At 44.2% G+C, this 15,233-nt stretch overlaps 1 protein-coding gene across 1 annotated transcript; it reads right to left on the bottom strand.

The window, feature by feature from the left end:
- Positions 1–157: 157 nt before the first annotated feature.
- On the bottom strand, positions 158–1,565 carry gsx2 (GS homeobox 2; the record flags this gene model as incomplete). Its single annotated transcript, XM_080721223.1, has 2 exons — positions 158–501; positions 1,130–1,565. 2 exons carry the CDS (start codon positions 1,563–1,565, stop codon positions 158–160), a joined length of 780 nt encoding a protein of 259 aa, XP_080577349.1.
- Between the last annotated feature and the right edge of the window lie 13,668 nt (positions 1,566–15,233).

Below are 15,233 nucleotides of genomic sequence, written 5' to 3'. Positions count from 1 at the left end.
AGTTAAGGGGAGGACTTGAAATGTAAAAGTTTGAGAAACACTCATGTCCAACTATACTTTACGTATGCAGTCCCGTGACCCTGAGGTTGCCCGTAGCGCAGGGTGTGTAGAAGTAAGTGCCAGCAGTGTAAATGAAGCCTTATCAGTGTGCTGTCAGTCATATGGGTGACACCTCTTTCTCCTCCGACGCGGAGGCCGGCGATAGGGACTCCTCGTCCTCCGACCGCGGATAGTCTGTGTGGCCCGTGCTCGTGCACTTGCAACCGCTGTGCGCGCTCCGCGGCGTGCCCTTGCCCTCCTTCTTGTGCTTGACCCTGCGGTTCTGGAACCAGATCTTCACCTGCTTCTCGGACAGGCTCAGGTACGTGGCGATCTCGATCCTCCGGAGCCGGGAGAGGTACATGTTGGACGAGAACTCCCTCTCCAGCTCCAGGAGCTGCGTGCTGGTGAAAGCCGTGCGCATCCTTTTGCCGTTCTGGATGTGGCTGTTCTCGGAAGCGCCTGCACGGGGAGGGGGGGAGAGAAACAGTTTTGTGAGGGGGGGGAGGCTCTCGTTAAGATCACAAGATCACAGTCCATCGGTGATGCAATTGCGCCAACAATCGCCGCGCGTAAAATGCGTAAAAATGGATAGATTGGCATTTAGTAAGTATACTTTGAGACAATTCAGTGTTTCTCAAACTTTCAAATGTCAAGGTCTCCCCTTAACTCTGACAGTGTACAAATGGAACCAAATGGACCCGTCAGGGTTCATTTGGTTCCATTTGTACACTGTCAGAGTTACACAGCCTTGTAAGGGTCAATTTAGACCTCCATAAAGGAATCCACTTTGAGAACCACTGGTATAATTAAATAGGTGTTATTCTAAGGTTGATGTAAAGTCATTTATATGATCTAAAACAGTGGTTCTCAAAGTGGATTCCAGGGACTCTGTGGGTTCATTTATGGGGGTCTAAATTGACCCATACTAAGTCTGTAACTCTGACAGTGTACAAATGGAACCAAATGAACCCTACCGGGTCCATTTGGTTCCATTTGTACACTGTCAGAGTTAAAGGGAGACCTTGACATTTGAAAGTTTGAGAAACACTGATCTAAAAAGCCTGAGATTAAAAAACAGTGGACTTACCTATAGACAGACAGTGGTATCTCCTGGGGTCCGTGACGCTGTAGGTGGGCGTGCAGACAGGTGTGTGTCCCGGGTGGGAGTGGGACAGCGCCGCAGGGGACTGGTGGTGGTGATGATGGTGAGCTGCTATCCTGTGGCAGTACTGCGCCGCCTCCGCGCCCGGAAACTGACTCGTCTTCAGCATGGGAATGCCGCCGCGCGGGTGAGTCGTGTGGATGTGGGACGTGACGCACAGCGGGCAGACGCAGAAAGAAGAAGTGCCACTCTTCCTGGAGGGACACGCCGGCGCGCCGCTGACGGTCATGACGCTGGGGGAGTGCATGCTGATGGGGATGAGAAAGTCCTGGTGGTGTGATGGGTGGTGGTGCTCCGCCGGCCCGGGGCGATGCACCGAGTCCTTGATGATCAGAGAGTCCACGTAGAAGGACCTCGACATGATGATGGCTGATGCGCGGTGGGTATTTTAATAGCGGTGGCGGCTCCTTGCGCGCAAAGATGATCGCAGTTTCTCATCTGAAGCCCTCGGGATCTCAAAAGGTGCTTATGTTTGATGGTTCAACAAAAGGGACCCAGAAGAGGGCTGGCCCTGGGCTGGCAGCGTCACCCACGTGTGCACCCACCCGGCTCTCCGTTTGGGTTTATGCTGCCTGCCTGCGAGTGGCCCACGACCACGTGACGTCTCCCCCAAACTGCCAAACATAATTTGTTAGAGATTGTTCTTGTTTTATTTGCCCGACGTTTTGAAAATGCTCGAGCACAAACAAAAAAAGGTTGAGCATTATCTATATGCGGGTCTATTTCTTAAATACTTTCAGGCTATATGTTATAAATGGTGGGAATTGGGAAATCATTTTTTAACAGAAGTACTTTGTTCATGGAGTGTGTGAATTAGTTTTTAATATCAACATCTGAAACTAACTTTACAATTGCTTGCTATATGTCCAAAATTAAGATTGTTATGTTCAAAAGTAGCCAATGCCACAATGTTGAACAACAAAACAAAAACATTTGATTTATTAAAATCAAGCATTTGGGAAATCCCTGCAACGTGAATGCGGCAATACCGTATCAATAGCCTACTCAATAAAGAAACATAGTTGTCTCAAGTCATTGGACAAATTAGCCTAACTTGTAGGCCTATTAAGTGATAAGTAGCCTGTGGGAAAGATAATCCATACATGCATAAAATATAGGTCTACACCTAAATTAATTGGATTTGATCGTTCCTCTCTTTATTCTTCATTCAAAAATGTAATTAATTAGAACACAGGCTATGTTTGTTTGTTTATTTGTTTATTATTGGCTATTAAAAGTTGTAGGCCTATAGACGTAGCATATCTTGGATGGTGGAGAGATGTGTGAAAATACACTTTTAGCCAAATTAGCCATGGGGCTCAGCTCAGAACTAATTGCTGCGTAGCCTAAACACACTTTGCGTCTGGTTGGGAAGACTTCGCGTCCAGCAATTAAAGAATTATGAACTGCTGCCGAGTCTGGGTCGTATAACTTGTGCAGCTATTTGATAACGATTAGGATACAATTAGAAAGTGTTCATTATGGCCAGACTGTGCCGGGTAAACAGCTAGGCCTATAACTATTTCAGAAATGCGTTAATCCCTCATCTTGTGACAATAATTAGCGAGTTTGATCCCCGGGCGGGTCAACATGGTGGGGTTTAGCTTTTGCTTTCATCTGCGAAGTAACGCCTCGAACCGCCAGACAAGGAGTTGAGCACTATAGGTTTATGGTGCAAAAATATATCAGGTGCACAACAATCTCTGCATTAGGCTATCTCTTTGACTATTAGGTCGAACACGACTAATTCCTGCAGGCAAGGAATTTATTTTGAACCGAATTAAGTTTCAAAACACACCATTTATTTTAGATTGTTTATAGGCCTACCCTCTAGTAAGGAGTAAGACCATAATGATCCATTCTGGAGCTAATTTATGGCAGGGCCAAAGCAGCTTGCTCATATTAGGCCTAATTTAATTACAGACTTTGAAAGAGTCGGAATGTGACTTGATATACTGCAGCTACTGACATAAACAGCTGATACAAAAAAACAAACACGTCTGTCACGTAGATAGTAATTGTTCTAATAAAGTGAGCACTGAGTTGTTGTTATGGTTCAGATAACCACTTTAAGTCTCTGTCTAACAGACTGAGAGAGAGAGAGAGAGAGAGAGAGAGAGAGAGAGAGAGAGAGAGAGAGAGAGAGAGAGAGAGAGAGAACCAGTCAGGCCTGAATGATGCGTGGCGCGCGCCCTCATCACACCATCACACGGCCTCCGATATTATTTTTCCATAATTCTGCACGATAAAATTTCATTGTCTATTAAGTAATCCCACAAACGAGGCCCTTTATGAGCCTATAATGAGGCCTAATTGCCGGGACTAGTGGAGCCACGTGGAAGGATTTAGGAAGGCATTAAGGCTCGGCCGGGGTACTGAACTAAGCACAGGCTGTTACCTAGCCATTACTTTCATAATTCAAGGAGAAAATTAGTCCATTTAAGGGAAAGAAAATCCTTTGATTCTCTTTATTCTGCTCGGGGTGACAGGACCGCGGTTTGTGTCCGCCTCGGTTAAAGAGGCCGCGTACGCAACAATTGGGGGCCGTTACAGCATGTCTCCCCCCGTTAGACGTCCGACTCCGACATGGGGGGGAAAAGAATGTCAAAAATCTATATAAAGCTCTCGGAACGTCACCTCTGCCTCACTATCAGGGGCGTCACAAGGGGGGTGGGGGAGTGGAACTGAGTTACTAGATCTGCTATTTTTGGAAAGTCATGAAAATGTGTGCAAATCTTTGAATATAGGCATATGTCTTTTTTAAGCGAACATTTGTAACTCAATTTTTGCTTCTGGGGGGGGGGGACGTCCCTGGAACTAAATATTTTGAGATGGGGATCCATAGCCAAATACATGTAATTTTGGGGGTCCTTCACATGAAAAGGTTTGAGCACCTCTGACATAGAAACATAGGTTTTAAAAAAAAAAAACCTTAGAAGGATTTGAAATATCCAAAGACTTGCATAAATGTTCACGATTTTTCAAACATAGCAGATCGATAAGGTCACAGCGCGGCACTGATCCTTCAATAGTTAAAGTACCCAGGGCCCAGAATTTGGTGCGACACCCCTGCTCACTGTCTCCATATGTGAGGGCCCAATACTTGAAACTTTGAGCAGTTTAAAGGACAACTTTGTTTATTTTTACAACAAGGGTTCACATTTTAGATTGTAATTAGAGAAAAGAAAAGATGGGTGTTAAAATGTTTTCATTTTTCTGCTTTCTATAGTTTTAGCGATTTTTATGACTTAGATTTCAGTGGGTGCATGGGGGCATGCGTGCAAGTGGCTAAATATGTCTTTTTAGACACAATATAGCTTGAGATTTCTACTAACACTATACCAGCCCCCATAAGTCACATCTGCCCATGAAAGATTGTCGTGCATCTTGGGAATGCATGGGCTTATTGTGTCTAAAAATACATTTATTTAGCCACTTGCACGCATGCCCCCAACCACTGAAATCAAAGTCATTAAAATCGCTAAAATGAGCATTAAATGAAAACATTTTAACACTCATCTTTTCTTTTCTCCAATTACAATCTAAAACATGAACCCTTGTACAAAGTCGTCCTTTTTATCTATACTGTCAATATAGGTCAATTCAGCTCACAAGTTTGTTTTTCTCTCATTGGAAAACCATTAAACTTCACTTGTGTGTCTCTGTGCGCGTGCATGTGTATGCGTTTTTTGTGCACGTCTGCATGTTCGTGCGCTCACGTAAAAGTAGGCCTACATATTGTGTGTGTGCGCGCGCGTTTGCGCGCAGAGCTGCGCACGCGCCTCCGCAGTGCACCGCAGTGGCAAGAAAACACACACAAACTTGTTAAAGTGTACGAGCAACCCCCCTCTCATTCACGTCGCATCCCATGCCATATTATACCGTGAAGAAGTCCATTAACGTTTTGTTGAACAAGCGTCATTAAGTTGTATCAACGCCTTTTTACAAACGTGCCATTGTTGCGCCGGGCCAGCCCCGCGCGGCCCATCTTGGCCAATACAGTGGATGATTTGGCCCTTTATTAGTTACCAGGCAACAGATCGTGAATACCAAAACTCAAAGGAAAACACTCTGGTCCGCCATATAGTCCTCAATGGCGATGGGAAAATGAACAATGATCCCGCGGACAACATAATGCCACTGCAATGACTTTTCATTAACAATTATCTGGTGTGTGTGTGAATAGCAGCTGCAATGGCCACTCTCCATCTCGTTGGTCCGCAGAGAAAAGGAGGGCCCAGGGAGAAAGAGCCCCAGCCATGAATGGGATCCCGCAGGAGTCAGGGGTTCACGGCTCTCCCTGAATGTGGAATCTAATTTATATCTCAATGAATAATTAGATTTCTATGCAAAAATGAGTTTGAAATAATTACGTCTTAAGGTGGCGTGACAACTTAGCCGGGGCCAAACAAAGGCGCGCGCTCCCCTTAAATGGCTCACACCAGAAGTTTATTCGCTCCCTGTCAGATTGAAGGACACAATATTGGCATTTCTTGAAATGTCACTGAAAAAAAAGAAAAAAGAAAGAAAAAAAGACTGATGAAAAGAGTGAAAAACAGGTTTGTTCGTGCAGCTGGACTCACATCCAACTCTTTAAATAACTGCATATCAGTATCTCTAGAGTAGAGTGGAGACATGCAAGACTTGACTAAAACCACTTAGCAATCTATACTTTGACAAATAGCAAAAATAGCTCATCTACAAGCTTGTCAGCTATTTTCACACAAGACAATCTTGACCATTTCTAATTTTTGGTTGAAAGTGGTTAAAAAAAACAAAAACAAAAACAAGAAAAAACTTTCCGTGATTATGAATGGATCACACTATTCTAGACAATAGTCTTCAGTTCTATTCAAAAGTAAAGTGACAGGCCCGGGCCCTCGGTGCAGGCTGGCTGAACAAAGCCAGAGAGAGTCCTAGTGCATGCACTATAGAGATGTCCTGTGCACCCCTCTAATTAGAGAGACGCTTCTCGGTCTCACAGAGGAGCCACAGCCTCGCCAGACACTCCAGACTGAAGTGTGCCCGTCCGCCAAGAGCTGTCTGGAGGTACACACACTCCACACACAAACATATCCAGCACTTTGCGTCTGTGCTCGACAGCGCGCACAATTAATGAGCGTAGAAAATGAGATAAACTGCGCCTGATAGTGAGGCTGACTGCATGCCGGTTCGAGTTCCCAGAGAAATCTCTTTATTGGGGCTTCTCGTTAGAGGGCCCTATTCTCTCCCCTCGGCCGTCTTTGTTGTTTCCAAAAGACTAAACAAGTGCCATTACAAGGCCAAAATAAGCTGCGGAGAACAGAAGAGCCCTTATTTCAATCTCTTCTTGCTTGAGCTGTCAAACGTTCCAGAATTTCTGTCCTGGTCTTATTAAGACGATAGTTCTTCTCTACTCCATCCTCATCGCAGCAATGATCAGTTGTTCCCGCTGAAGTTAAGGACTTATTGTTGCTCTCTCTCACTGTTTTTCTTTTCAGACATCAAGACGTTAATGGCTGGCCTTTTGCCTAGCAATGGTCTTCTCTTGGTCTTATAAGAGCTGCATTGGAAAAGAGCATGGTATAACAGCTACATTGGAAAAGAGCATGGTATAAGAGCTACATTGGAAAAGAGAATGGTAGCTAACAGTTTGTTATACATAGGAAATTAGGAATTCTATAGATTTAAATGGTCAAACCTTTCCTCTTATTTAAGTCTGCACAATGTGTTAAAGGATATAGCCTTTTTTCAACATCATCTCCATACATGGTACATCATTAATGCTCACTATGGGACGATGCCATTTCTGTCTACAATCCCTTTGTCTCAGAGTGGATTGTGAATGTAGTTTGAGAATGTGCCTGCCAGTGATTCAGACCATGTTTTAATGATGCAAGAACAATGGCTTCTATTTCAGCTTGCTACCTTTCCAGGAAGAGACAGGATGTAGTTTCCATTAACTTGGAATCCCCACTGATGATGTCATTGGTATAGGCAGCTTTCGGAACTGTCCACAGCCCATATCCGAGACACGTGACAAGTAGACGGAATTGATGCCATCTTAAAATGAGCATTAATGAGGACCAATTATATGAAAATAAGGATGCGAATGGGTGAAGACTTTTGAAACTAGGCGTGACAATGAATGGAAACCCACCGGAACCTCCTGCGGTGAACCTCAACCAAATGAGACAACTTCTCACTCCTGTGGAAGAGGGGGCCTGTCGCTTAGTTGTGTGACAGAATATATTAGACCAGTGGTTTTCAAACTTCTTCCTGTCAAGGACCCCCAAATTCACAATTATTAGCCCACGGACCCCCATTTGAAAAGATATGGTGAGGAGAGAAGACTTTTACGTGTGGAATTTCATCATGCACACCATTTAATGGCATTTCTATTTCTGGGACCTGTCCATTTGGTTCCAGTTGTGTTGCATTTGTACACTCTCTGAGTTATATAGACCCATAAGGTTCCATTAGGTTCCCAACTATCTATCATTTATCCGGGGACCCCCTGGAACTCCTTCAAGGACCCCTGGAGGTCCCTGGACCCCACTTCGAGAACCACTGTTTTAGGGCTGTCACAATTACATAATCTTCTAATCGCAATTATTTGATATAATAGTGATTATTTTTCATAATCGTCATAATCGTTCCCATGTTGAAAAATGTTCATATGTTTTTTAAAAGTAAAGAAATAGTGGAAATAGCAGATCTGTAGATCGGCTATTTCCACTATCAATGTTATTTTTTAAGTATAAAGTCGTCAAATATGTCAGTAATTTCATTGTATATTTAGGTTATGTGTCATATCTACCATGTGCAACTTCAAAGCCTAAAAGCCAAACAAATACGTAATTGTCAATGACAAAAACCCAATTAAATCGTTAATCCCAATTATTTGAGAGAAAATGAATCGTCACGTAAAATGTCATAATCGTGACAGCCCTACACTGTATTAGACACATTACTTCCTGTGAGAGGTGACAGGAAGAGTTCCAAAGGGTTGAGCGACAGTGCTCCCTCCACCCATATCTGCCCCAGCAGTAGTCCCTTCCTCCGTGTAGAAGGGGACTTGATATTGTAGCCGTTTTTTTCCCCCCCCTTTGAAAGGTCTGAAATCCCTGGGATTGAGCTTGTGTGCTGGAGCGGAATCAGGCAGGAATGTGTGGCCACGGCCATGTCTTTTGTCGCCGGGCGGGCAGGCGCTGAATAGACCCAGGCAGGGACGTGCTGGCCATTGGGAAAAGCGGGACAACTCCCGAACGGCCGGTTCATTCCCGGCCTGTCCAGGCCGGCCATCAGGAAAAAATAAATAAAATGTCAGCCTTTGTTCCGTTTTGGGGGCTGGGCGGCCAACAAAGTAAATCGTCACTGTCGGGCAGAAACCTCATATCTCCAAGTTTCAAATGTGTAAATGTTTTTGCAAAGCAAAGCCCTGCTTCATCATACAAGGCCGCCGCACAAAAGTAGTGAAAACAGCAGATCTACAAGCTCACAACGCCTCGCGGTGCGAGGCGTTGTGTGCTTGTAGATCGTCTGTTTTCACTAGTTTAAATCATTTTTAAAATGATAAATAGAAAACAAACGGTTTTGGACATACAAGGTTTCCACCCGACAACGACGAAATATAACTCCTGTAATTAGCCCACTGGCTTGTCAATTGTCATGATCTGAAATGGCAAATCTTTGAGTAGCAACAGCGCTATAGAGAGAGATCTCTCTCTATAGCGCGCAATGAGGGCCTCTCCAACTCTTTTTCCCGGGCTGAATCAGGGGCCCAGCACGTCCCTGGACCCAGGGCTTCAATCTCTCTGCCCCCTGTTTATCAGACTCCAGAGAAGCAAACAAACCCATCGCTTCATCCTGCTTGATTAACATAATCCAGTATCTTATACCTGCCAATCACTGGGTTTTCTTCTGTCTGTTGGAGTCGAGGCTTGCTGGACACCGATTAAAACCTGGATCTTCAGTGTGCAACTTCCGCCGAATTAAGTCTTTAAAATACCAAGACCAGCTGTAATCTCCATTCATGATACTTTTAATGATTTGAATTAACATCGATTTCATTCACTAGCACACTAAACAAAAATGGTATTACATCTAAAAGAGCGCTATAACCCACCTAGAGCTCTGAGGTCCGCAGGCCAGTCACTGCTGACTCCGCCAACAGACCAAACCCGAAAAACTAGAGGTGACCGCGCTTTTGGCGGCCCCAGAGCTCTGGAATAATATCCCCCCCCCCCCCCCCCTACATCAGATCTGCTCAATACGCACCTTTTTTTCTCTGGCTTTTAATAACCCCTAAAATTAGTCTTATCTTTCTTTGTTGCCTTTTGAAGTATCTGCTTGTTTTTAATTTTTTTTCTTGATGTAATGTTTTTCTGCATATTGTATTTTGTATATTTTTAAACTTCTTTTCACCTGTACAGCACTTTGGTCAGCTTAAGGTTGTGTAAAATGTGCTTTATAAATAAAGTTTGATTGATTGATTGATAAAAGTGGTTCTATAGGGCACATCATCATAGGGGAACCTCTTTTGGTGCAATATAGCACCTATTTTCTTTTTTACCTGTTTTAAAATGATGCCATATAAAACCAATAGAGATGTTATAAAATGAAGAACCAGTAGTTCATGTAATGAACCATACAGACCCTTACAACTTCAACACTTCAAGCTTATACTGTCACATCACAAGTACACAGGTGTAAAAGTGTGAGTGATAAATTTTTATTCATTTTCTTTGTGTATGTGAAAGATCCTTTTTTTGCAATTTCAAGAAAATTGTCATAAGGGTGGAGAAAAAAGAAATAAAAAACAAGGAAAACAAAGACACAATGTTAATATACGGTAGCACCACTTCAACCACTCAAAGACATTGTTGAGTGTTTTTCTTCCTCTTTTTAATCTGCTCTTTAAAATCCTTTGTGAATAAAAGTAGAGAATGTTTACAAGCACAAGATACTTCCCGGGTTGATATTTAACAAACTGACACATGGCTCCCAAGACACACACGGCTCTTTATGTCTAAATAAATAATAAGTCTTCATGATTTATTTTTCTTTCTGTGGAGCTTGTCCCCCTTGAGATGAAGTATTGATTTGGTAAGTGTCATGTATACTGCGGGGAGTTTCGTTAAGTTGATGTTCATCATTGCCACTTCTTGCGCCGCTGTCCCAGCACTCAACAGTAGGTTGGCACAAATCTCTAAATTGAGACTGCGGCCTCATTTTCCCCTGGCTGCCGTGCTCAGCATTGCTGTAATGGTGCTGGGTTTGTGTGACAGAATATGTTAGACCAGTGGTTTTTCCTGTCAAGGACCCCCAAATTCACAATTATTAGCCCGCGGACCCCCATTTGAAAAGATATGGTGAGGAGAGAAGATTTTTATGGCTGGGATTTCATGCATTGTACTTGGTCTGCTCTTTTTTCTTTTACCTCCACACCCAACCTATTTGCAGAAAATAGCCGATCTACAAGCTCTCAACGCCTCGTGCTGCGAGGCGTTGAGAGCTTGTAGATCTGCTATTTCAGGCCAAAGTTCTCCTCAGAATAGGGAAAGCGAGGGTTCAAGTTGTTCACTTAAAAGAATGATCCTATCACACAAGGATTTGGCAGCCCCCCCTGTAGTAACTCTGAGGACCCCTTAGGGGTCCCGGACCCCCTGTTGAAGACCCCTGGCGTAGAGTGGTTTTTCTTCCTCTTTTTAATCTGCTCTTTAAAATCCTTTATGAATAAATGTAGAGAATGTCTACAAGCACAAGATACTTCCCGGGTTGATATTTAACAAACTGACACATCTTCACACGTCTCTGAATTGAGACTGCGGCCGCATTTTCCCCTGGCTGCCGTGCTCGGCGTTGCTGTAACGGCGCCGGGTTTGTGTGACACGTGAAGTTTGAGAGAGACGTGCAGCCGGCTGTCAGGATCTCTTTGAGTTTCCTCCCCGTGCTGGGCTCATTTGGACAATGAGGAATGCATCAATCTGATCTTTTCCGTGGCTTTTTTCCCCCCACTTTTTTTCTCGCAATTTAGTTGTCATGTCAATTCTCCCTGTAGCCCCTGTCACTGCCAACCGCCTATTGTTTGTCTTGGGGAGGGTGTAGAAGTCTAGTGGTTCTCAACCTTTTCAGGCCGCGACCCCCAAAATAATAATATTTGAACTGGGGACCCCTCACTCTGACGAGCGCTAAGAGTTGAGGCATTACATTTTGTATAACATGGTTCTATTGTGAAAAATAGCAGATCTGCATGCTCACAACGCCTCACAACGCGAGGTGTTGTGAGCAGAGTGGGACTGAGTTACTAGGGCCCAAGGTGGAGGGGCCTGGAATTATTTTATACTTTAGCTATTGAGAAATAGCAGATATACAAGCTCACTGCGAGCTTGTAGATCTGCAATTTTTTTAAAGTCGTGAACATCTTTGAATATATGTACTTTTTTAAGTGCACATTTGTAACTAAAATTTTGCTTCTGGGGGCTCCCTGGAACTAAATATATTGAGATGGGGGTCCGTGGCCAAATACATATAATTCTGGGGGTGAACAAGCAGCACTCAGTGCCGCGCTGTGAGCTTGTATATCAGCTATTTTTCAATAGTTAAAGCTATACTGTGTAAGATGCTCAACTAGTGGTCAGTAGCCCTATAGCAAACCGCGGTCGCGTCCGCGTCTTTCGCCCGTTTTTCGTGCCTCCACAACGCCGAGAGCTATCTTTAGAGGGGTCCCTGGTTCCTGTGCGTTCAGGCATTCCGGAGAAACGGACTACTTCACCCTGCCTGGTAGGCGAGATTACCTTTTGAGTAAAGAGACACACGGGCGACTACAAATATGGCCGCCATAGCGACCCCACTTCAAGATGCGCTGTGATTGGCCGGCAGTGTATAACCCTCGCTGTGATTGGCCGGTAGTGTGATGACGCAATTTTTCCGCGAAAACCGGTCCCCGGTAGGGATCATAGAAAACATATAAAGAGAAGGCTTTAGAAGCTGAAAATAACGGAGTGGGGGTTCTAAAACTTTAGCGATTTAACAGTTAGGACAATTTTAAGATTTGTTTTATAAAAAAAGTTACATGGTATAACTTTAAAGTACCCAGGGCCCAGAATTTGGTGCGACACCCCTGTGCCCCCTAAACACTCACTCCCTTTGCTTGACTTTTTTTGAGCCAACTCCCCCCACCCCAAATGGTACACGCACACGCACACACACGCGCACCCGACATCTTTAAAGCTGTTGGTATTTCGGCATTCATTCATATTCATTGCTCAGTTCTGCCGCCAGCACAAGCCAACATAATTGAAATCCCCCTCTCTTAACTCCACCCCACCGCCCCACCCTAACCCCACAATTTTTACATAATGATGACCGTGTTCCATCCGCTAAAGTGCCTGCGATCCCTTCCCTGTTGCTCAGAGAGGATTATGAGCTCCGTGCGCCTTAATAAGGCCAGAGGCTGCTTGCCTGCCCGAGTCTTTCACTGGCCTGTCTGCTGCTGGAGCACTGATTCCCCAACCTGACGGCCACGGCCCACCGGTGAGCCGTGAGGATATTGCAAGTGGGCCGCAAATCACTGGCAAAAACATCAAGACTTTATTGATCGACAAAACATTAATATGAAATGTCTTATTAAAAAAAGCAAAACGTCATGGTGTTTCTTTTTCTTTAAAACCTTGAGAAATGTGTTTTGATTGTGATAAATAAAGTCGATGTTAGGTCCATTGATCCAAGCCGGAACACACACAGTTGATTCATTGGTCATTAAAATAAATGTGCTCTGAAAATGCACATGCAGGGGTCATCAATATGTTCGTACATGGACAAATGTGTCCGTGGCAAGACTTGTCGTTGTATGTGGCGAATTCTAGATTTTCTGTATTACGTGTTCATGATTGAGAGAAAGGAGAAGATGGAGAAGGAGATCAGCCGGAGAATCGGAGCAGCAGGAGCGGTTTTGCAGTCGCTAAATCGCACTGCGGTGAAGAAAAAAGAGTTGAGCCGGAAGGCAAATTAAGCTCTCTGTCTTCCGAGCAATCTTTGTTCCTACTCTTACCTATGGTCATGAAGTGTGGGTCATGACCGAAAGTATAAGGTCGTGGGTGCAAGCGGCCGAAATGGGTTTCCTCAGACGGGTGGCTGGTATCTCCCTTAGAGATAGGGTGAGAAGTTCAGTCACCCGAGAGAGACTTGGAGTAGAACCATTGCTCCTACACTTGGAAAGGAGTCAGCTTAGGTGGTTTGGGCATCTATGGATCCCCCCCCGAGTGCCTTCCTAGGAATTATATTATTATATATGCGTATAAATCAAACGTCAGTCTCCTCTGAAAGCCCCGATATAAAAATCTGCATGCAAATCAAAACCTGTTGCTTGGAATTCACCCCCGATGCTTTTATGCCAGTCATCATTACTGATAAAATGTGTCATTAGTCACCATCAGAGGAGCAGCTGCTTTTACAGTGCGACTTTGATGTGCTTAACACGGCTCCGATACATTGTTGCTTGTCATCAGTGACTTTGCAGAATACAATTAGCACAATCCTGTTCAGTGTATAAAGCTAAGCTCTCATGTTGGTGGAGCTCTAAGGCCTTTGTGGATTTAGCCTTGCACGTCACTGAGTTCTGTTGGTTCTGCCTATCAGAGCCTTTTGATATGTTTACACGCTTCTCTCTGTGTGTGAGTGTGTATGTATGCTTTTTGATAAGCATGCAATAGAAGTTCTGCTTCTGTGTGTGTGTGTGTGTGTGTGTGTGTGTGTGTGTGTGTGTGTGTGTGTGTGTGTGTGTGTGTGCGTGCGTGCGTGCGTGCAAGTGTGTGTGTTCCCCTGGCAGGCACATGCACACATTGACATCAAAAGGGGCTTGAGCCCCTGCCCTTTTATCCGTCTGTAAAAAGTGCCCTCTCCAGACCATGAATGCAGTTTTTACTATGGTGAATGAAATGCGAATGCCCTCTTTATATGCCATGCCTGAAGGCAGCATTCAAGAGAAATGCCTTGTCCAAACTCTCCTGAACTTGAATGCAGCATCTTGTGTTGAAAGAATTGCCCTCACTGTACCAAAATCCACACCACATCTCCAGTATTGCCCTTTTTATGCTTAGTTTAGTGTGTTACGAAGTACAAAAAATAGCAGACCTCCAAGCTCACAACGCGTCGCACTGCAAGGCATTGTGACTCGTGAGCTTGGAGGTCTGCTATTTTCGATGTTTTCACCAAAAGGCCCTTTTAGAAATGTCAGCCCCTGCCTCTCTAACATTCTCTGCATGCCCCTGCTGAGTCCTGTTGGTTAAGCCTATCAGAGCCTTTTGATATGTTTACACACTAATAGAAGTCCTGCATCTCTGTGTGTGTGAGTGTGTATGTATGCTTTTTGATAAGCACGCAATAGAAGTTCTGCTTCCCTGTGTGCGTGTGTGCCTGTGTGTGCGTGTGTGCGTGTGTGTGTGTGTGTGTGTGTGTGTGTGTGTGTGTGTGCGTGTGCGTGCGTGCGTGCGTGCGTGTGTGTGTGTGTGTGTTCCCCTGGTGGTGCATGCATTGGTTATTAGTTAAGCAGCCTTTGAATTCATGGGATAAAGTGAACTGAAGTTGGTGTATTAGTGGACTGTTTAAACAGGATATGCTGAATTAAGATGATATACACTGATGGGAGACATAATGCTGTACAGATCGCGATAACATGTTTTAACCACTTTCATCCTCGAGTCCGTATTTTGGGTCGTTATAGGCAAAAATTCTCAGAAACCTAAAATAGAATATCATCACTGTCTGGCCAAAACCTCTTAACTAAATTTTTGAGGTTTTTCAAAAAAAGAGAGAAAATAGATTCAAGCTCAGAATGTATTAGATTACATGTTGTGAGCTTGTAGATTGGGTTTTCTTTGGTTTAAAAGGACCATAGTGGGGATCTGGCATGTATATCCTAGTTGACTACAACTCACACTGTATACTTGACATCTACTGCTAACCATACTAACCTATTTACTTACTAACCTCCAACCATACTGTGGTATACATGGATTTAATGATTTTTGAGGAAGCCATTGGATAC

Source organism: Nannobrachium achirus (genome assembly GCF_963921795.1).
Source record: "Nannobrachium achirus genome assembly, chromosome: 1".
Taxonomy (NCBI): Eukaryota; Metazoa; Chordata; class Actinopteri; order Myctophiformes; family Myctophidae; genus Nannobrachium; species Nannobrachium achirus.
Note: the sequence above shows the minus strand (reverse complement) of the source record. Positions and strands in the feature narration are given on the sequence as shown.